This window comes from Poecile atricapillus, chromosome 2, assembly GCF_030490865.1.
Source record: "Poecile atricapillus isolate bPoeAtr1 chromosome 2, bPoeAtr1.hap1, whole genome shotgun sequence".
NCBI lineage: Eukaryota > Metazoa > Chordata > Aves > Passeriformes > Paridae > Poecile > Poecile atricapillus.
In genome coordinates this window covers 119,326,988-119,350,632 of record NC_081250.1, presented here as the reverse complement: position 1 = coordinate 119,350,632, position 23,645 = coordinate 119,326,988, and the positions used below count along the sequence as shown (strand labels likewise).

At 42.8% G+C, this 23,645-nt stretch overlaps 2 protein-coding genes across 2 annotated transcripts; both read right to left on the bottom strand.

Moving 5' to 3' along the window:
- Positions 1-1,470: 1,470 nt before the first annotated feature.
- Positions 1,471-19,072, bottom strand: ADHFE1 (alcohol dehydrogenase iron containing 1). The gene is made up of 14 exons (XM_058831942.1): positions 18,951-19,072; positions 18,650-18,687; positions 16,321-16,364; positions 16,093-16,146; positions 14,802-14,956; positions 14,435-14,631; positions 13,955-14,032; positions 12,713-12,818; positions 11,323-11,475; positions 10,061-10,159; positions 9,047-9,125; positions 8,808-8,904; positions 5,518-5,675; positions 1,471-1,936 (listed from the first exon to the last, which is right to left on the bottom strand). The coding sequence occupies exons 1-14, from the start codon at positions 19,004-19,006 to the stop codon at positions 1,853-1,855; spliced, it is 1,398 nt and encodes a 465-aa protein (XP_058687925.1). The 5' UTR covers positions 19,007-19,072; the 3' UTR covers positions 1,471-1,852.
- Positions 19,073-21,472: 2,400 nt separating this feature from the next.
- On the bottom strand, positions 21,473-22,770 carry RRS1 (ribosome biogenesis regulator 1 homolog). The gene has a single exon (XM_058831829.1). The coding sequence runs from the start codon at positions 22,684-22,686 to the stop codon at positions 21,601-21,603; it is 1,086 nt and encodes a 361-aa protein (XP_058687812.1). The 5' UTR covers positions 22,687-22,770; the 3' UTR covers positions 21,473-21,600.
- Positions 22,771-23,645: the final 875 nt, after the last annotated feature.

Sequence of the window (23,645 nt, the reverse complement as noted above, 5' to 3'; positions counted from 1 at the left end):
AAGTGGAAAGACAAAACAGGCCAAAAGTTTATACAGAACCACAGAATGGTTTGGCTGGAAGGGATCTTAAAGATCCAGTTCTAGCCTCCCTGCCATGGGCAGGAACACCTTTCACTAGACTGGGCTCAGAGCCTCATCCAGCCTGATTTTGAATGACAGGGCTGGACAAAAGGTTTTGACAAAAAGGTGGTTGTTTTCCAAACATGTCAGCTTTGCACAATATAATGAAGTGAATCCCCTGTTATTACATCACCCTGCATTACAGAGGTACTTGTAGGCAATTTCAATGAGGGAAAGGTTCAGAAGGACATGGAAATCGCATGTGTATTACACAGTGGCAGTGCAGTCCTATGGCTGCCAAACCTGTTGTGATTCTAAAAACCAGTCCTCAAACAGTATCCATCCAGCTGTTTTACCAGCACAGAAACACATGCAGTGCCAATATCCAGTACACATCTGTCCTCAGGTTATAGGGCAGCACTAGTTTGATCAGACAAACACACAAATGAAAAGGTGTAAGCACAGAGCCTTCAACAGGGTGACTGAAAAGTGCTCCCTCCCCAGCAGAAAGAAATACACACACCAGAAGTCACGAGGTTCTTCTCTCATTTGTCTTGTGCTGTCATGCTGCAGCATGAATCAGATGCTCCAAGAGTCCAACATGAAGCAGAATCTGATTTAAACAAACTGTATACACAACCACGTGAACTTTTTAAATAAAGGAAAATAATATTAAAATTTTAGTTTCCTTTCTTCTTTCCTCACTTCTCTTTCTCAGCTGACAGTCAACCAGCTTAACTGCTCCAGGTTAACCAGGTTAACTGCTCGGAAGGTGCACGCTCGTTCCCACATTTAACCAGTGCTCCCCATGGGGCACCGTGCAGCCAAATGCTTCACCACCACTTTTTAATATTGAACCACAGCACACAGCCACTTCCTCAGGCTGGTGGCTGCGCTCTGAGGGACAGCACCTGCAGGAGCCCAGCAGAAGCAATTGATTTACAGCAAAGCAAGATACAGTTGAGAGCTTCCTTCCACAGAACACAGCAGGAAAAGGGAGATGTTGCCTTCAGAGAGACAGAATGACCATGATGGATGCTGTCTTGCTGTTACATGGTTCCTGTTGAGTATGTGACCATGTTTTACCCTGGTTTTGCTCCTCTGATGAACACCTCACATACAGCATAAAAGGAAGGACAAACATATAACAATTATAGAGATTACAAGAGGAAAGATAAATGTATGACAATATATGTCAGAATTTTAAACCAAACCAAATTTTCAAGCAGCTATGAAGTGTGTATATTTTTCTTAACCAAACAATGAAAAAGCACCCCAGTTCAATAGCCTTCTTAGCACAGCCAGATGGTAAAAAGATGATAAAGCAGAACAGAATACAGTAGGCTGACATTTTCTGCAGGGAACTTCCTCTCCCTAATTAAAAATTACCTTCATTATTTCTTAACTAGCATGGATTTTTATAACAAAATTATGGATAATTTAAATAGAAGCAGAATTTGCAAAATGGTTTGAAATATCCCTTAGAACAAAATTTTCACCTTTGACCACCTCTAAAGCACAAAAAAACCCTTCAGTAATGCAAGAAATCTGCTCTACCTTTTATGCAAGTCAATGCCACTGACTAGTGAGCAAGAAAGAAACCACAGTCAAGTCCACACTTCAAAGCACCGTTTAGTTAAAGATGAATTACGTGACCTTTTGGCAGTGTACAATGGAACAGAAGTCAAAGGTACCCAGATTCTTCCATGCTCTAAACAAGTTCAGTCCTGTATCTATGAGAAACTACCTCTGTGTTAGAATAGACCACACTTTCCAGAACAACATGTTTAAGCTAATAAAGTTTCATGGAAGCCTCAAAGAGAGCAGATAAGTCTTCTTCTGTTTGGGGACGTGGTGATAGTTTAGTGACTCTCTCCTGCAAGATGAAAGAAAAACTGGATTATAAATGGAGACCAACAAAATTATTTGTAATACCTACCTACCAGTAGGTGAACTATGTGTCTCTGTACTAACATCCTTCATAGTGAATAACAAGGTTTTGCAAAGTAAGTAATAAAATAATTAAACTTGAAGCATCATCAACTGCACAGTACTTTCAAGAATACATAAGATAAAATTAAATTTAGTGTAATTAAATACACAGAAGCAAGATCAGAATGCTGTTCATCCTCAGAGTCAAGCACAGCAAACACGGGCCTTCTCCATCACAGATGTCAGTACACTGGAGGACATTATCCTGAGAATGTAGTTCATTTTAAAATTAATTTGCCAGCCCTGAACTAGGAGTTAAGAGTTTTAGGGACCAAGACTTCCAAAATACTACATCTCTCAAGGCCCAGGAGCTGCTGTAAATGGGGAGAATAAACAGCACTTGCAAGTCAGACTCCAAAAAAGAGACACAGCAAGGGACAGTATGAAACTGCTTAATAAACAGCCCCACACCTTGGAGTCAGAATACAAAGGAGCTGTACAAAGTCTTCATTTGTACACTGATTCAACAGAATGCTCAGGTGCTAAAGTCCCACTGACTGAAATGAAACTCAGGTATGTGCTTTAGTGCTCTGCTTGACAAAATAACCACAAGGGCAGGGCCTGCAATTCAGAAAAGCCCTGTGCTGCTGAGGATGAGGAGTTGCATTAGTGTAAGTACCCAGTTAATGCAGAAACATTCAGCTGAAAGGGCCTAACATCAGTGTACTCATACTGGTTATGATTAGAACTTTCATGTTCTCAACAACCAATGATTTTACATTTATTGAAATGCTGGGGAGAGTTAGAGATGTCTGCAAAGACAGGCCTACACTAGGAACACATTCTTTTCAGATGAGGTGTGTTTTGGCAAGAGTTTCTTCTGCTGCAACCTGTTGCAACATCTCCCTTGTGGAAGATGTTGCCCTCCAGCTTTAAAGTTCCCTCCTTTTTTTCACATATGAGACAGTGGATTTGCTGAGGTTCTTGCCTCAGTATTGGAGTGAGATGCAGGGGAAGGGGCTCCCCCAGTGCCCTGCGTGGGCAGGAGGCTCAGCTGAGCCCCTGGGAACAGAGCACACCCCACTGCCCAGGGCGATGCCACAGCACAAGGCTGCACAGATGCCACTTGTGGGCAGGCTGGATGTGGTTACACAGCACCCGAGGCCACTGCACTGCCAAATCAACGTGAAACAGTGGTCTAGCATGGTGAGAAGTCACCTGTGAGGTATTCACAGCTCATAATCATGGTTAGCATGGTTTGTGAGAAGCCTGAGAAGTGCAGCTCTGCATCCGTAATTTTACCTACAGAAGAAGCTTTACTGGTGCATAAGTAGCAATCAAATGGTACCTCTTTCCCCATTCCTGACACTGGTGCTGCTACACAGAGATCCAGCCAAAGAGAAGACTAAGATTCTTCTGTGAAGTTTTGAAACCAAATGGAAAATTCAAACAGCACTAGGGCAACAGTGTGTTGTTTTTTTCAGACTCATAATATGCAAAATATAACAACACAGTGCTCAAGTATTCATAAATTCATCATATTAGGACCATCTGGGCCAAAGCCAGTATTGCAGCTCTGTGCACTGAGATGTCCAAAGTTATCTGTAAAATCACACTGGGTGACAGGAGACAGCCAGCCTGACAGCCTGACAGACTGGAGCATTTCCCAGCTCTGTCAACAGAAGGCTGCAAACGGGTGCTCCTCCCGTATGCTCGACACAGAGGCACCATCATTACCTCTGCACAAGCTTGCTGATATTTGCTGGTGCCCAGACAGCAAGGCCCTGGCTCCCTCAGTCGGACTCAATGCACTCTGGTCTCGTGCCAAACCAAGCAGCTCTGGACTCATCACTGGCTCAGCCCCATTGTGGCTGCCTCCAGGATGTCTGCAGGGGGTGGGTGGACAGAGAATAGCCTTTCCACAATCTCTGATTTCCAGTGGCCCCATCTCCTCTCAAACACCACCACCCAGCCACCTTGAACTTTAAGACAGCATCTTCTTCACTAGAGTAACTGCTATCTGTAAATAAGATCAATTTCAATAGACTCACTTAGGAAGGGAAATAAAATTCTGTTTTAACTTCGAGCATTGATGTCTGTCCCAACAGAGGTCCCACTCCAAATCCCAGGAGTCAGATTACGTTTTTGCCTGCAGCCTACACTTCAGTGCATGGAATATACTTGGCAAAATTTTTAGTGCTATCACCACTTACACCACATTAGTTTCCTGATGTGAATGGGCCATTGCTGTATTACAAAGTAAACCTACTGCAAGATGAAAAGCAAAAAATATTATAGCAAAAAATGAATGTATGGATTAACCCATGGTTACTAACAGACTGTTAAGGAACACTGATATGTTTACATAATATTACATCTCATATGAAAAAATAAGGGCTGAGAAACTGTTAAGTCATCTCATTTTACACAGTACAATTAATCATTGATGCCATAAGAACACAGAAAAACCTTTCAACATCTTTTGGTGAAGAACTCTCCTCCAGATATGCAAAACTTGGATTCAGTGATTGTTTTGAAGAAACATGTTTATCAAAACAAACCCTCCAAATGCCTCATAACAATGTATATGCATAACCTACCTAATGGGTGCTCAGAGACCTTAGTTTTCTTCTTGGCTTTGCCACTGCTCTGTTGTATGTGATCCTAAGTAGTTGCACCTTTGTGTCACTTTCTCAGGTATAAAACAGAAACAATAATATTTACTGTTTATACAACTGTTCTAAGGTGCTCTGAGATTCATGAGTGAGAAGAACTATACAGGATCTCCTGTAAAAAGTGAACGTTTTGGCCTAAAAAATTTTCGCTTTCTCCAAAGTATGTATTTCCCTTGAAACTTGGTGGAAACAAATACTAGGTCCATAGCACATGAATCAAACTCTCTTTTTACAAGGAAGACTCTGGATTTTGCTTTAAGAGTGGTGTGTTGCTTTTTGCAGTGTCTTTGTGGGCACTGAAACAATAAAGGGTATTACAAGTTTAATCTATATCATCCCAGGGGACCTTATTTCAAATTCTGATGGGGGTCAATGGAACAAAAAAGCCATCTGCGAAGAAAAATGCAACTTCTCAATATGGAAAGTTTAATGCAAAGTGAGTTTGGTCATTCTTACCAGATAGCACTTGGTATTAAGGCGTTATCTATAGACCACCTGCACACATTATTAAGAGAGGTAGTTATGAAAAAACAGTATCTACTACAAAAATCACAGGCCTATGAAAAACATCCTCTTTTAAAAAACTGTAACATGAAAACCCCAAACCCAAACACTTAGCCCTTTTTTCTGAATCCATGTGAAAACTGCAGCATGCACTCCATCCCGCTGAAAAGAAAAGCCTAAGCTGTGGAGTGAAACAAAATACAGTTGACTATCCATAATTTTCTCCATTTAAATAGTCTTCATGTAGGAACAGAAATAAAACTTGCTGGAAAAGAAGCACTTCTGTTTTTGCCAAAATCTGTTGTATTTCATTTGACAAGAAAAACTGTTTTGCTCTGTGTCTTACCTGAGGCAGAGTGCCTTTGACTAATGCAGGGATGTCTGCTTTGGAATAACCAATTGCAGCCAAGCCATCATCAACATTCAGATCAAATAGGAATTTCCGGAGTGTGTCTGCCAAAATAAGCCCTGCATCTTTGATTCTGGCAGTGCGGATGTCAGCTCCTAAAATAAGACATAATGCCTTGACTGTAGGGTGGAGGGAGCAGAGGAAGCCTGTCCTGGACTTAATTTAATCATAATATCAGCTGAATACATATCCATACATAACAGCCACTGCCCTAAAAGCAACATGAAGTAAAAAGAAGAATCAGTCCTCATTTTACAGTTGGAACAGTTTGTGAAAGGTGAAATAAAACAAGATCAGAAGCAGGTTAACTACTGCCAAAAAGACTAACTGCCACATGAGGTTAACTTCCTTTCCCTCTGTGCTTACAGGGAGAAGCACTTTTCAGCCTGACTAACTGCTGGCAGGAAAGAAGCTAGCGCATGAACGTCACTGGTATTTATTTGTATGACAGTGTGCCAAATGCTAACTTCATTTTAAGGCCTTGAGTTTGCTGACATCTAGAGGACTGCTCCCTTCAATTACACATTCACAGAGAGGACTACAACATGCAGACTGAAAAAGGCAGGAGACAGCAGGGCAGTGTTCAGTGGGTTGAGTAAATTCTAAATTTATTGCTGTTTGAATATGTGGTGACTTGTGTAGGGTACTGTAGAACCAGAGAGGAGGAACTGCTCTCTTTGAAACATCTATTGAACAGTAACGAAAACACCAATATAAAAGGAAAGATTACAAATATTTCCTACAGAATAGCTTGTGTTCCCTTCTTCAATGAATGTTCAGGACTTACATAAAACTAACAATAAAAGTATGTTCAGATAGGAGACCCAAGCTCCTCCATATGATTTATTTCAAAGTAACCTGAGCTCAACTGGTTCTGGTGTAACCTCAGTGATGTTACACCAGAACTACGTTAGGTCCAAGTGCTATACTGCGAGATGAGTAAGAGCAATACATAGCTACAGGAGAAGCATCTTCTGTGATCCTCATGCAGCTCAGTGTAACATTCAAAGGGAGTTAAGTGAACAGGAGACTTACAAGCCCACTTGAAGAGTTCAGATATTCAGGTAGTAAGACTGGCAGTAATCTAGCAAATAATGTCTGGGAAAAACTGATCAATATGACAGTCTTGTAGGAAATCTTGTGCTATTTGGGCTATGCCATGAAGTCTGCATTCACCCTGGGTTTTGCTGTGGAGGGGTAACTAGAACATAAACATACTATCTTCAGATAGTAAAGTAAAAGGGAAAGAGAGGATAAAACATGACAGTAAATGTGATTGGCAGTTTTAAAATATTGCTGTAGTTCTAGTACTTTCTTTTTGCTCAACCTAAAAGATTCATCAGTCTTTGACTGCACTTAGAAAATTTCTGGCCACGTGCACACCTATTTCAACTGTTTAAGAATACACCCAGGGAGGTATCAAGCTTTTTCTGGTTGTACCCAAATACACAGCTGTACATACATACAACATAACTATTTAGTAATCTGCTTCATGTCATAAAATACCTTTTTAGTCACTGCATTTGGCAACATGACAGATTTGAATCAGCTACTGTAGTCAGTTGGACTCTGGAGTGGACTCAGAAGTAAACACCCCAGATGGGAACTAGTAAATTCAATTACATGTGACATGTTTTTGGCAGAATCCCTTTCCAGCAAGGCATACAATGACGTAGTTAAAATTTCTACTGAGAAAATTAACAGAACTTTTAGAGACAGAATTTATGGCAAAGTTAATACCACAAAACCTAAATGAACTGCTTTTCAGTCATTTGTTATAAAATCAAGAGCCAGAGCTGAAATTTTCTGATATGATGTGCTGACCAGTTATCCAGGCACATTTTCTTCATCTAGTTTTAGTTGTATGCTATTGCTGTAGGAACACAGATATTGCTTAGTATATGATTCCAGCTAGGTTTGTGTTTTGGTTTTGACCATAGGCAGGACAGCATACTTTAGAGGAAGCCTGAACAACCTTACAGGACATTTATGAAATGCACAGAACTTTCACCCAATGCAGTTTTCTGACCATGTTGTTTTACACCCTCTATAAAATACGGTGATATTGTCTATATAAAAGTCTATATAAAAGTCCCATTATTCCTTGAGAAGCCAAATGCTTTGAGATTACTTACACAAGCAAGTCATATACATGACTGGATTGCTGTGACTTGCATACAAAAGGCTGACCATACAAGGGACTGAACACAAATTTTCCAAATAGCAGGAGAGGTGGCCTAACCACTTTTTCTCCACTCCCTGCACTGCTGTGCATATGGCTATGACTGCACTTTAGCCAGCATGGCTATTAGCAACAGTGTAGCCACGACACAAAACCTAGTGCAGGCAAAGACCCTGACATTAGACATAAATAAATTAGCTCAGTGCAGAGCCATGCTGTCACAGCTAGACTGCTAACAGCTCTGAGATTACATCACTGGAAGCTGCTTTATTACACATAGTCACGCTGGAGGTATAATAAAGAGCTATCCTTTCTCTCAGGATACCCTTTGGTGATGGGCTGCACACATAAAAAGGCACTGTATGAGAAAATAACCTTTAAATGAGCTGTCAGCTTGCAGCATTCACTTTTTTTTTCTGCTAAAAAGCAGAAAAGGACATTTTGTTCATTAATCTCTTCATAGTCATTACATATGTGTCCAGAGAAGAGCTACTCCAGGAAAAGCTTTCCCTTGACATCAGCCACTGAGAAATTCCAACACCTACAACCAAGCTTAGGTCTACGTTAGAAAGACCAAAACCCACAGCTGTGTGCCATAGAAAAAAGAGCAGGAGTGATTCAGAATATCACTATTCTAATTCACTGCCACAGCAGAATTTGGTAAGCAAAATCCTTCCTTTTAGCTAACAAATACCCCTGAGCAGTGGTTCACTTTATGGTAACTACTCTTCATAAAGCACCAAGAGTTCTGTCAATCACAGCTACTCTTGTTTGATTTGCAACAGATTAATTTCTGCCATCCACTTTTCTGGCCAGGAATCAGATTTCTCCAGCTTGCTCCTCTAATCACATAATTCAGTATCAAAAATCAGCATTATTCTATCTGCATTTGCATTACATCTAATTCCAGAATCTTGTGCTTTTAAACTTAACCCCTCCCCAACAACCAATGGCAGTTGATTGCACACAATTTTTTTCAATCCCAAAATGTCATTTGGAAAGAATTCCATTTGTACACGAGAACTGTACCCACAGATATTCCTACCTAGAATCTCTGCAGCTTCTAAATGGCGCTCAGGATGTATCTGTGCTGTGAAAGCAAACACTGCTGGGGATGTCAGCACCACAGAAAGGCCATGTGGCTGGGGGGAAAAAAAAGAAAAAAAGAATAAAACACGTCAACAGGACATGTACTTTTAACTTCAATGGACTTTAATGCTCATTAATGACAGACAACAGATATTTGAAATGTATAATAAAAACCCAAAAATAAACAAGATTTACCACTAAAGAGTGATCCACATTATAATCCTTTGGTTTATAAGTTTTCACCAAACCAGAAATAGGGTAAGACATTCCATGGCTGGAACAGAGAGCAGAGAGAGAGTGGTTAGGGCAGCTCTCCCGGTATTTGGATAATTTGTGTTCAGTCCCTTTTGTGGTCAGTTTTCAGTATGTAAGTCTCTTCAGTACAGATACTCAGAAGGTACTGACAGGTATGGTGTGGATACTAGGTACAGACAACCCTCATCCCTCTGCACCTCAGGAACCTAGCTGTAAGAAACAGTACCTCCTTACTTTGTGAGTGTGAAGTTTTATTACTTCACTGACTGGACTGAAAGATGTTCAGTTCCTAAAGTAATGTAGATATGCCAAAAATATCATACTCTGCATACCTATGTGTTCACACTCTCTGAGAAAAATAAACTTTAATTTTAAGATATAATTAAAAGAGTAGACTTGCTCAAAGAAAAGGAATGAAAGGAAGGTCTCTGAAGAGAATGACTGCTCATAACTTCTGCACACAATTCACTTTGAGGCTTTGCTTCATGGAGATTTTCATCCAAATGAAAATATATTGCCTTGCAATATTAATTACAGCTCATTTCAGACTGCTGACTGCCTATCCCACAGACAAACTTATAGATAATTGCATAAGTTCAGGTAAAACTCAAGATTACTGTCTCACTGTGGAATGGCTGGCATGAAACCTAACACTTTAAATGTTGTTGTCTTTTTTACTCTTGTTTTTACTATCAAGGAAGGTAAAGAAGGCTGTGTTTTGTAATTTTCATGCGATTGGTTTTGAGTATCACAATCCAGAATACATAATCCTTATACACATAAATCACAAGAGCCCATCTGTTTGTCACAACACACAGGTCCTTCAGCATCACAGGCCAGGCTACAATCACTTACCCTACATTCAGCAACAAGGGCAGCAACATCTTTGACAATCTGAAACAAACACTAGCTATAAGCTAACCTCACATGGGGTTGTTATTTCTCTGTACTCACCAGAGATGAACACCAGCATTGCCAAAGCCAATACCAGCAAAAGCACTTGCCAGGTGCATGTTGGCTCTTGCTTCACGGTCTTCAGGGTTTCTAATGGCTCTGTGCACCATGGAGGCAAATGGTACCAATGAATTCACAGACAGATAGGTGATTCAGGAGGGAGAAGGGACAGAGGGCATCTTTATGGACAGATACACAAAAAATCTAAAAGATAAGCTGAGATAAAAATGATGGAAACAGAATCAAGTCACACTTCGGTGAAAGAACAATCTTGCATCTGGATCACTTAAGTAGATTATACTGGTTCAGTGAAGGGAAAGCTTCCTTTCATTTTTCAAAAAATCATGTAAATAGAGTGACTTTAACCACATTCAATTCAGTGGTGAATTAAAACATTCTACTTAGAATCTCTGGTATTTCCATGCATGGCTCCAGTATCACTTCAGCTTTCTCACCACCTCATTAGGTGGTGCTCCAGACTCCACCACCAGTGTGGGAAGAAGATAGGATTTCCTGCCTCCCTGTGCCTTGTGATCCTTGTGTAGTTTGACAGTAAGAAGAAAACATCTCATGAATAGATTCCAAAGGAACAAAAGCCAACTATTTTGATTCACTAGGTACTGTGAAAAGATTTTGCTAAAAACCCCCCCACTGATCTTTAATAGAAGCGCACATAGTATGCAAAAGCGGTAAAGAGGCCAAAACGGTATTGACAGGGATCAAAACCAACTCCCATCTAAGTCAATACCTATTCTAAACTGAAGGTCTCCTAAGAATGAGCAAGTTTGCAATAAATGCATAATTTTGCACATTCATAAGTGCATGTCATTACCTTCTTGATGGATGTGCAGGTATCTTAATTTACACTGGAGGCCACAGAAATAATACTAGCAGTATTTTATTCAGTTTGTTACATATTCCCCTTATACTGTCATAGAAAGGAGGTTCTTGAAAAAAATATGTAAATGCTGCTCCCATATTAACTGAACAGCTTGAAATACCTTTAACTGAGGACTTCTAAAATAGATTCACAGAGGCATTAAAAAGCTACCTCCTTATGACAAACTAGTAATCCCAAGTTTATTTTGAATTTTATTTGAAAAATATTTTCCTTTATTTACAAAAAAATCCAGGGTAGAAAACAAAAGCTTAATCTTGCAGCTTGCCTCATTCTAGCCCAAAATTTACATTCTTGCAAGCATGTCTTTTAGGGCACTGGTGACTGAGCACACTGCATGGGAGATGGCTGTTAAATGTGTTACCTTTTCAGATATTTAGCGACAATACGCAGAGCGTGCAGAGCCCAGACATCGCTGACGGGGTTGCTGCCTTGGTAGGCCGGGCGGTTGATGGGATTGGAAGGGCAGGGACTGCGCTTGTTGTAAGGGAGAGCAGTGTATGATTCCAGGGCATGGCTAACAGAAAGATTAAAAAATTAATTATTTAAGGGGGAGAGCTCCGTTTTACCGCCCTGCTGTCCTTTGAATGCAGGTTCTTATTTATTTCTGGTGTCTAAGAGTTGCTGAAACAAGAAATACAATCTCACAGACAACAGGAAGAATGCTGGGCCAGCACCTCCAGAGCACTTCCTCTCCAACAAACACACAGAAGGCAATCTAAACTCAGTCCCCTTCTATCAGTTCACACCATGCTAAAAGCCTGGTTGGATGCACCAGCACTTGTAGAGTTTTCTACTGAAGAGGGCTGTATGTGTGCAATGAGTGCATTTCCTTTCTGTGGGACAGGAATCATAAGAAGCTTTGAAAAGCTTTAAAGCACTGGAAACTTCTTAAGGTACTTTTCTTTTAGAAGAACTGAAAAAATTATGGGTATAATATTTAAGCTAAGTGGAACTGCCAGTAGTCTCATCTCCCAGATACTCATAAGCCTGACCACATAAAAGGGCACTGCCTACATGGCTCCATTAAGATGAACAAAACTGCAGACAAATAATTTTCATTGATGAACAAATGCCTTTTTTTCCATTACAGACATTGCAGGCCAGGGTCCTTCACCACAGTTGAGAAGTCACGGTTTCATTACATATCTATTACTGTAATATACATAGCACCCAGAAGCAAAGTAAGCTCTGGCTCTCCAAATAGAAATGCCAATGCATTTTGTGCAGTTAAGCTGTTGGTTTAAGACAAATAAAATTTTGTGCCAAGTGAAAATAAAACTATGAGATTGGTTCCAAAGGTGACCATATCTGGGTGAAGTTCTGCTAGTATCTCATAAGTTTTACAAATTTTTATTGACACATCATGGCTTTTGTTAGAAAATTCTTGTTCTCTATTTCCTGCCATGTCTGTAATTCATGATAAATGCTATTACAGTTGTGATTAATCATCTATCTCCATGATCCCTTAAAAAGGGACATTTGGACTCTTTCCTGACAATGGCCATTCTGGAAGCAAACAGTTTCTCCAGTGCACTGCAAAAACATTAATATTTCTGCAAATGCAGGATTTGTTTCCGTATTTTCTGAGGGAGGCAGTGAAACTAACGATGAGGAAAGTCTGACAGAACTCACCTTAACAAGAACAGCAAACAGAGAAAAAAAGATCATCCTCTAGTGCTCTCAAAATACATTTTTACTACAATCATTATAGCGAAAATAACATCAAGTAGCAGCCTATGCAGAAAACTCACCAAAGCACATCAAAGCCACTGTTGGCCACTATTCGTTCAGGCATAGACAGCGTGTGTAAAGGATCAATAATGCCTAATGTTGGCTTAATGGCTCTTGAAGCAATACCTGCAATGTGTAAAGGAAGGAAAATCAGTCAAAGATGGTTTGCAACCAAATAGGACAAGATAAGCTTAATGATCAAAACATGACAATGAGAAGGGAAAAAATATTTGAAACTATGAACATGAATGCAAAGAGAGAGAAGGGAGGGTAGGGAGTATTTATGAAAGTAAGACTGATGATGAAGTCTCTCTAAAAGAGTTATATGATTTGAGACTTTTGCCTGAAGTGAATTATACCAGACAATGTTCTCTCTCTCTGTTTGCAACCTTGTAAAACATCTGTGGCATCTGCAGTATTCTTAGATTTGCATCTTCTGTGGGTGTAAGATGGAAAAACTGGTTTGTATCTACTATCAATTGCTACTGCCAATTGCTGTCTTCAGCATCTGTAATAAACAGATGTCCTTGTATTTTGGTTAAGGGTGCAAAGATGTAGCTTTGAGACAGACAGATTGACTACGTATAGACTAGAAAACTCTTGAGCTCTTGTTAAACCTCCTTAGCACATCCATCTGGGTCCCAAGTTCTGCAGACTGTGTGGCATATAAAATCCACATGTTGAGAAGCAAAACCTTAAAACAGTTACGAAGCTCAAGATGACATTTTAGCCTTAATCTCTATTTGCCAGGGATGAAAAGGCCAAAGGAAGATAGTGTCCCTCACTTGCACAGCATCCCAGGCCTGAGGTTTCCAGTGTCAGGAAAATGAACATTTGGTTGCAATTACACAACAAAGAAGCAGAAATCTTAAAAGTAGAAAGAAAAATACAGAGGAAATAAGGAACAGTTGGTTGACCTTGAATGTAAGTAGAAATTTCCTTTGCAAATTAACATTTTCTGCCATTTAAGGACTTGAAAGATTTTAGTTTCCTGTTTTGCCTTCAAACTATAATCCACTGTATTACATAGGTATTTCATTATGTTAATATGTTATAAATTTAATTCAAGAAGGAAACCTTTAAGCTTTTAAAATTTGCCTGTGGCAGTTGAATCAAACAAAATGACACCTGAAACGACATGCAGTATCCTTTCCTTTCAAGGCAGGGAAATAACAAAGACATTGGAAAAGCAATTGTCTTGAATAGCACACAAAACCCCCCACAAAACAAACAAAACTCCCAAAAAAGCACCAAAACCTCACCGGTTTTAACTTTTAGTTCTTTGAAGTCAAAAATGGCAACGCCAGTAGTTTCACTTCCAGTGCCAGATGTCGTAGGAACTGAAAAGGAAGAATGGGGATAACAACAAATAATAAATATATAATACTGCAAAATAAATAATAAAACCACAATAGTAACACCATCCAAAATACAGGACCCAGGAAATCTTGGGGGTATCCCTGATCAAAAGCCACCAGATCAAAGGGAAACTTCCACTTTGATCTCTTTTCTCAATCAAGGAGTCTAACTGAGCTAAACTAAACAAAGTAATGATAAAACCTCTGATTTTACCTCCACTGAATTAAACAGCAAAATGACTGCTGAATACAACTAGAGGAGAAGTAAACCCAAAGGAAGCTGAAACAGTCACAGTAAATTGATTTCAGCAGAAATATCAGAGAGAGTAGAATGACCCACCTTCCCTTTGCCCGAACTCTTTGCACACTCTCCTCATGCTTTACCTGCAATAAGTGGCTTGAGGGGCACAGTGACAGGCTTCCCTTTCCCAATAGGAGCATTGACATAATCCAGGAATTCTGATGAAGGGTTGGCTGCATACAGGTTGGCAGCTTTACAGGTGTCTATTACAGACCCACCTCCAACAGCAACATAGGCATCAAACTCTCCTTTTTTAGCAAATTGAATGGCATCCAGAAAACTTAGAACACAAGAAAGATTTTCCAATTAGTCAGGATAAAACCAGTACACAGGGAAACTAAGTATTAAGACCAGCATACAGGCCACAAGGAGGTGTTTAAAAAGCCATATGGAACCCTGTAAAGACCTAGGCACTACCTGGGGAAGTGCACTGTCAGAAAGAAATTGTACCTTTGGTCTGTTGGCTCCACACGGACATTATCATACATTTGAAAGTTTATACCATATTTTGCCAAGGAATTCAATACTGCATTTACAGGAGGCAGTTTGGAGAGGTTTTTATCTGTCATCAAACAAACTCTTCTAGCACCAAGATTCTGCAGGTCCTAGAGTAACGAATCAAAAAACCAAACAACTGGTATAGAATCATACACTTCACTGTTTAACATTAATCCAAATAAACTGAACCATTTGATAATAATAAAACCCTGACTTAAAAGTAGTTGGTTATTGTAAAATTTTTAAAACCATTAAATTTAAAACCAGTTGAAGAAAAAGAGCATTAACCACACACATGTAGAATACAGAAAGCAGAATTAAGTTTAAGACTGCCAAATTTATATAGTTGAAATCTTATGACAGCAGAAAACTAAAGTTGTTGAATCACATGGAACCACTTTAAACTATAGTAAAATATAAAACATTGTTTAAAATATTTTTCCTCAGATCCTGTGAGAATGAAAAAAGCCTTTTCAGAGGTTGTCTACACTAACTGCCTACCAAAGCACAGAATTAAAATAATGAAAATGTAATACTGAATATTAATTTACTGATGAAAAATCAAAATGAGGTGGCAAAAGGAAAAAAAATAATGCTACATCCTAACCTTTGCTAAGTGAATTGTCACCTAGTGCTGTTTAAAGACAGGTTCTGTCTAATTTAATTTACTATATAATCTTACTTCACAAATTTTCAAATAAAAAAGAGATCTATTAATGCTAGTAATGCCAAAAAGGAGGAAAAATTATAAATTAAAAAAGCCAGCGATAAAAACATACTGGAACAATGTATTCAGGTGAATCATCTCATACTGCTGAAACAAAAACTCTGCACTTACACAGGGCAAGCTGAGAGCTGAATTAATATCTAGATAATTTAAAGAAAGTCTCTGATTCAGTTTAATGAGTGCTAGAAAGATGAAAGTGATCTTGAGAAAATCCTGGTGAGTCACCAGGATTCAAAACTTTCTGAATTAAATTCCCTGCCAGAGAGAAAACATTGTTGTGTAATTCTAGCAAGTTATCAATAACCAAATTGTCCCCTGAGCTGCATTTCATATACCACAGCAGCACTGATGCACCATGCCTCTGTTCTTCAACCAAAAGTATGCTCCAGCCTTTTTACACTGATATATAGGACCACACAATTTATAAGCTTTCCTTTATTAAGTGGATTCATAGCACTGGCAACCCTTTAGAAAACAACTTTTCAGCAGTGATGGACTTACACCACAGCAGCTTACCATGCCAATCTCTTTTGTAACTCCTTCTCCATATCGGATGTTTGAAATGGCCATCTATAAAGAAAAAAACCCCACATTTATTTTTCTCAACAAAAATGGCATCTGGCCCTACTGACTCAAAGTGAAACATAAATATTTAATAATGTCAATATTTTTTAAATGCCATATTGGTCAAGAAGTATTGCTTATACAAATTTTAAATGAAATATATTTTATTATTAAATCTACCTCAAATGCATAGTCTGTATTCCCCGGGGTGGGCCGTTCAGGGACTGTAATGGAAATAAAACAGCAGGATTAGGGAACAATAAGTTATTTCAATTTGTTTCTCAGCTCTAGAGTTGATAGATTCCTTTGCTTTTAGAATCACTAATCTTCACACACTTCACACACTTCAGAATCACTAATTTCCACAGCTCATGTCATCTTGTCTGGATAACAGTTACCCATTTCATCCTCTGCTGTTTATGAGATTAAATGATCCAAGTACTTGATCTCACACATGTAATTCAACAAAACAAGTGAGTTTTTTCAAGTTCTTTCAAGAATTAAGTATTTCTTATAAAAGCTGAATAAATTAGCAGGAAGGTTGCATGAGAATTTGTTTGCAGTCTACAAAGAGAAGAACAGCACATAAAAAGTAGAACTGAGCATGTGTAGAACACTCAAGCTGCTACCTACAAGCTAAGAGGTGCTAGAAATGTGTAGGGGCTACATGATAACCTTCAAAACAATGTTTAAGAGAAATTTGTGAGTCATCTTCTTTATGCACCTGAATACAGAACACCTTATGTATGCATAGGAGCAATAATAAAAGGTGTTTACACTTCTTTTTACTTCTGCCTAGTCCTGAACTTGCAGGTGAAACTGAATTGCTAGAAAATTACCGCATGCACTGCTAATAATAAATAAGAATCAATGTGTTACTCTTAACTTTAATTAGAATATATTTATAAGGAGAGTATTTCAGTCACAGCTTCTCTCTGCGATGCCATTTTTGCATGAATTATCACAAAACTCCATTTCTGGCATATTCTGATTTTTCCACAGAGTGAAGCAAATGACATCAACTGAAATTGCCCATTATTCTCCACGAAAAGATCATGTGAAGCATTCCGCTCTTCCTGTTGAAGTCATGCCTTGCTATATGAATTGAAAATATGCAATTTGGATTCCAATCCAATGAGCGAAGCCATGACAATAAGTCTTAGACACACTGAGGTGCACTGAAGCACTGACCCACACCAGTAACAGATAGATACATTAAAACCCATTACGTACTGTCTATTCAAACACAGGCCAGCTGCTATCAGCTCTTTCATTGCCACCTCTTGCCAGGCTGTACATGTTTGACCTCTCCTGGAGCTGGAGTCTGCTGTACTTTCAGTCATTAATTTGTCAGGCTAAGGACATGTCCAAACCATTTACTCTCTTGCTTTCTGATAGTATAATAGATGCCCTGCCGTTGCATTCTTGAACCAAACTTAACTTCCAGGGCAAATTTTACTGAATTCAAAAATTCCACTATTTCCTTGAACACTGCCAAGAAACACAAACAGCTTTTTTTTTTTTTTCCCAGCTATAGTCAGTGTTCAATCAATTAATCAATTCCCACTATTTAGAGATCAACTGAACTGCTATCATCTTGCTACACTATAGACTCTATTGCTGCCTAAAACTTTGAGAGAGGTTTCTTACCTCAGGCTTCAGTTTAGCAAGAGCTTAGTTTGAATTGACTGAGTAGGTCATCAAGCAGACAAGCAAAAGAATGAAATTCTATTTCTCAGCTGCACTATTGTCTTGCTGTACGATGGTCTTGGGCAAAACAAGTATCCAAACACATAAATAGCTTTTCTGTATGTAAAATGACAACGTTAATTCTTTAATAAGTGTTCTAAGCATGTGAAACCATGATACTTAGAGTTACACATTACTGAAATTATGGCCCAAACCATCAGTTTTTAGTGGATCTGGAGACTTACCAACTACCTAGAGGCTGACAGATAGTTATTCTCCTAGCCACCCTACAGACCAAGCAAACTCCCAAAGAAACTCCTCCCAGGGTGACTTGGGTTACTCAGCGCAGCTCCCCTAATCAAAGTCCACAACTGGCACAAGTGAGCTGCATTCTTGGGACTGACTGTATAAAACCCTAAGGGGATTTTATTCCCCAGGCCAACACACACCTTTGTGAAAAGCTACTTTTTATCCATACAGCTCCCTGTTTATTTTCTGATGTAACAGGTGTGTATCCTAAAGCAGATCTAAAGTTGAGATGGTTCAGGTGATGACAGCCAGAGCAAAGTTCAGATCAACATGGTATGGGGAAGGAGGGGACAGGAGGCAGTAAAACTGTGCTTTATGTGGCAACAGTGACTCCAACAATAACCACTACCGTTGTACAGCTGCAAAATAACAGGCTCTTTACCTTCTCCTTCAGATTGTTCCTTCCCACCTGTTACCTGCACCCTCTGCCCAGGTTACATGGATACATACAGCCCTTTGCGGGGCCATGGCCTCCTACAGAACTATTCTGTAGACACAAATTAAGTCTTACCTTGGGAATAAGTGTGGCCATGGCTCGGGCACCGACAACTAGTTAAAATGTTAAAAAAAAAAGGAAAAAAAGAAAAAAGGTATGGTTAAAAGGGGGAAACTAAAGCAGAAAAACTAAAGTCTCCTTGTAAGCACCCATTCCAAGGGCGGTGTGCAGCGGGAGCGGGCACGGAGGGGGCTTCGCAGGGGCGGAGCGGCCGCCGCTTTTCGCTTTTCCCTTTCCAGCCGCGGCCCCAGGGCTGCCCGGGGAGGGACCCGGAGGGACCCGGAGGGACCCCCACGCCCCGTCCCGCCGCACTCACGCTGCCCGCTCCAGCTGCCGCAGCAGGCGGGACACCCGCGCCCGCCCCGCCGCCATGGCCCGGATCTGGGCACGGCCCGGGCCGGGGCCGGGCTGGCGGCAGCGCCTCCTCCCGGGACAGCGCCGCTGCCAGGCCCCGCACACGGCTGACCCGAACAGAGGGGTCCGCCTTCAGCCCGCGGTACTACAGCCAGCCGTGTCAAAACCCAACTCACGCCTGTTTTAAGGCAAGCAAAACCTGGTTGCTGAAATATAAAGCACAGAATGCCGATGAAGAGCGACTAAAATCTAATCAGGACCGAGCGCGTGTCGTGTATTTGGCGCAGAAAAATATTGAAAGAAATGGAATTGCAAAGTGAAAATAATAAAAAAACCTCCATGGTCCTGAAATTTGGTGAAATACTTTTCTGACTCTTCAGTTGTGCCCAGTGACAGGACAAGGAGGAATATTCATAAATTGAAACACAAGAAGCTTCACTTCAGCATGAGGAATTTCTTCACACTGAGGGCAGCAGAGCACTGGAACAGGCTGCCCAGGGAGGCAGTGGAGTCTCCCTCTCTGGAGATATTCAAAATCAACCCAGACACGTTTCTGTGTCACCTGCTCTAGACGACCCTACCTTAGCAGGGGCCTTGGACTAGATGATCTCCAGAGGTCTCTTCCAACCATAAAAATTCTGTAATTCTATGGAATCACAGTAAATTACAGTACAGGATGGATCAAAATTTTCAAACCAAATTTTTAAGCTGTAAGATATGCTGCTTTGCTGCCAGCAGAGTAGTATATCAATATTAAGCAAAGGAAACATTGGATTCTGACAAAAAAAGTGTTGTTTTTCTGTTGTAACAGATAAAAGTATTTTGCCTTTGCATAGTCTTTGTCTTCCTAGATGATCTTTAAGGTCCCTTCCAACTCATACCATCCAATGACTCTATAAGCAGATCAGATGAGTCTAAAACTCAAAATTTTGCAAGGTATTGAGCTTGGGAAAGCAGGTTAGTGGCCTGCTCAGGCCCCCACATGAAGCCGCAAAATGTTCATCCACTTGTGAGAGCCAGAAAGTGGCAACATCACAGGAGCATCTGCACCTCTGCTCAGGTAACCACTCTGCTGCTGGAGATGAACCCACTTCATGGGATTTTGGTGGAGAAAATTGACCAGAAGCCTTGTGAGCAGCACAGAATTCTCATCAGCTGTGCATATGTATGGGAAAAGAGCCCTTCTCTCTGTCTGAGCACATACAAGACGTGTCCTATGGAAATGCCTGGAAGAATAGAGGTCTGGTATGTCTCTGTAACAACCTTTTCCACCTGTCCAAATGTCTGTTGCCCCTGCTTTGCCTTGATACTTACACTCAAGGGTTGCCAACAGAGAGTTGTGCCCACAAGATCATTCCAGCCACTGACAAATCCAAAGCAGCTGCAGCGCTGCAGACGGCTCAGCACACGGGCAAGAAGCATTAGAGAGGCAAAGAATGCACCTTATGCAAGGCCCATAGGTTGGGCAGTGGTCAGTCTATCATTGCCACCCAAGCTCCAAGGTGTACATACCCCTTCTGCCCACAGCAGCTCCCTTACACAAAGGTTCTTGCTTTCTGATGCTTTTTACCAAAGCTGCCATCCTAACTGAAGTGCTACAGAACGAGGTAAGAGAACTGCTAAAGTCATCTGGCTTTTTCAAAAACTCACTTGCAGCGAGGCATTACAATATCATCAACCACTCAAAAACCTCAGAGTTTGAAAACCTAATTTAATTGAGATTACTGAAACTTGTTTTACTAACTTTCTTACCATGGAACACCATCTTCCTTGTAACTAAGCCACACATCCGAGACAGCAGATTTTCTCTTTCAAGTGTACACGTGACACTACAAAGTTCAAAACAGTAACGGGAAGAAGTCTGAGAGAATTTCTACTACCCACTCTCAAACTGTAAGATTATTTCTATAAAACAATGGATTACTGCTACTACAGGGACAGATTTATTGTATAGGTTCTAACCTGTACAATACATTTTTCTGCTGAACTCAATGGCTGGTCAGCAGCTTTGACTTCCTTTTTCATCAACAAAATGCTCTAGAAAATCTGTACAATTTCTTAGGCCCTGCAGTAAATCTTACACTAAGTTTACACGTTCCTTTTGCAACTGAACCTGAATACCATAGAACTGAACGGCATTAGTTGACTTACAGAGCAAGAGCTCCACCGTCAGGCCACTTGCCCAAGGGAGAGAGCAGCAGCCACATCCTTTAACTGGACCTGCGGCTGCTACTCCATCAAAACTCCAGGACACATCCAAGTGCCAGTCCCAGCTACCTAAAAACGGGACAGCTTTGCTCAGCTTTTGTCCTGGCAGAAATGCTGCAGGCTAACTTAGAAGCAACATTACCTATGAAACAAGTTCCTGTGAAACCCTCCTCCGTGGGGGGAACTGGGGCTACCGACCCCCTTAACAGGACATCAATTTCCCTTGGATGGAGAACACGGCCTTCCTTCTACCAGCTAAGAGCCAAACGCAGGATGTTTTAGAAAGGTCAGAACGCATTTATTGACAGATACGTGTGTGAATAGAGCGCCGGGCAGGAGGCTGGCAGTGACAGTCCCTTCCCACGCCTCGGTGGGCATCCCCAGCCCGTGCTGCACACTGTCCCTCACGCCTTCTTCCTCCTGCCCCCGCCGGTGCCACCGCCCGCAGGCTTCTGCTGTGGCTGCCGCCGGGCTCCGCTCTTCTTGCCGCTGCGCCCAGGCCGCTGCTGCCGCCGGCCGCGCTTGCCCCGCTTCGACTGCTTCTTGCCCTTGTTGGCAGCGGCCGCCTCGGCTTCCTCCTGCCGCAGCTGCTTGTTGACGGCGCGGGTGATGTCGAGCACCGGCTTCTTACTGCCCATGTCCCGCAGCAGCTCCAGCTGCCGGCTGCGCTCGGCCGCCAGGTTGCCCAGCAGCGGCTCGAAGCGGCGCTTCTTGCCGCCGCTGCGGGAGGGCGGCTCCGCCGGCTCCTTCGGCAGGCGCGGCTGGAAGCGGCCGAGCGAGGCGGTGGAGGTGCGGGCGACGCGGGCGACCCGGCGCAGCTCGTCGCGGTCCTGGTGGCCGGTGGGGTGCAGGGGCGCGGCGGGCACGGCTCTCCCGGCGCGGTGGGCTCGGGCCAGGTTGCGCAGCCGGTTCAGCTCGTTGCGCGCCACCCGCTCCCGCTTCTCCCGCCGCAGCCGGGCGAACTGGTCCTCCTCGGGGTCGGCGCCCGCAGGCACCTCCGCCAGCCAGGCGCGGGACGGGTCTCCGCCCGCCCGCCGGTAGCCCCAGCGCCGCCGCCACTCCTTTGCCTGCTCGTCCCACACCAGCGAGGTTTTCTTCTTGCGGCGGATGCCCTTCAGCCGCGCGAACTGCTCCCAGCGCGTCGGCGGCCGCGGCTTCGGCGGCGGCTTCTCCCGTGGCAGGCGGAACGTGGGCTCGGGCAGCTGCGCCACCAGCGGGCCCCCGGCGCCGCCGGCGCGCTCGGCCGGCAGCTCCCAAAGCTGAGACACGAGCAGCTGCGTGTTGTCGCGGGCCAGCGCCCGCAGCAGAGCCTCCCGCCGAGGGCCGGCCCCGCGAAGCGCCGCCGCCGGCGGGGGGTTGCGGTCCACCGCCAGCAAATTGCCCAGGTCGTACTCCAGCTCCAGCTCCTTTTCCACCGTGATGCTCCGCCGCTTCTCCGCCTCCTGCTCCTCGGCGGCCGCCAGCACCGCCTCCACCCTCACGGCCGCCATGGCAGCGGCTCCACGTGCGAACGGCGCCGCCGCTGCCCCGGGAGCGCGGCAAAGCTCCGCCGGGTCAGCGCGCCGGAAGCGCCGCGCCCGGAAGCGCCGGGCCCTTGGGGCGGGGCGGGCGCAATGCTCGCCGGGTAATGTAGTCCCGCGTGCCCGCCCGCCAGAGGGAGCCGTGGCTCCCCAGAGACCCGGCGGGGCGCCGCTGCGGTGTCACCGCGCCTCAGCTCCTCTGCCAGCGGACCTGCCGCCGTGGCTTGTGGGCATACACTTCCAGTCACAGAATCACAGAATCAATTAGGCTCGAAAAACCCTCTGAGGACATCAAATCCAAACTGTGACCAGACATCACCGTGTCGACTAGACCAGGGCGCTGAGAGCCATGTCCAGTCTTTCATTAAAAACCTTTAGGGACAGTGACTCCACCACCTCCCCTGGCAGCCCATTCCAGTGTTTAATCCCCCTTTCTGTGGAGAAAGTCTTTCTAATACTCAACCTGAACCTCCCCGGATGGGGTTTAAGGTTATATCCTCTTGTCCTGTGCGCAGTTGCCTGGTGGAAGAGGCCAAACCCCACCTGGCTACAACCTCTTTTCACCTAGTTGTAGAGAAGGATAAGATCACCCTTGAGCCTCTTCTCCAGGCAAAACAACTCCCTTGGTCATTCCTCCATAGGACTTCACCTTCTGGACCCTTCACCTCCGATACTGATGATCACCAGTGATACTGATGAAATCCCCAGTGATTCCCAGGCTGGGCTTGTGTGGGGTTCAGGGTGGCCCCAAATCTGCCTCTTGCTGCCACCATGAGTGGTGCTGAGGTGGAAACTCTGTGTGAAGAGTCAGCACATGAGGGGAGGCAAATGCCAAAAGCAGAGAGGTAGAACCATCGTAGAGTCAATGGGGCCCTGCAGCTTCCCTTGCCTTTGCCTGCTCTAGGGACTTGCCATGGCATCCAAACATT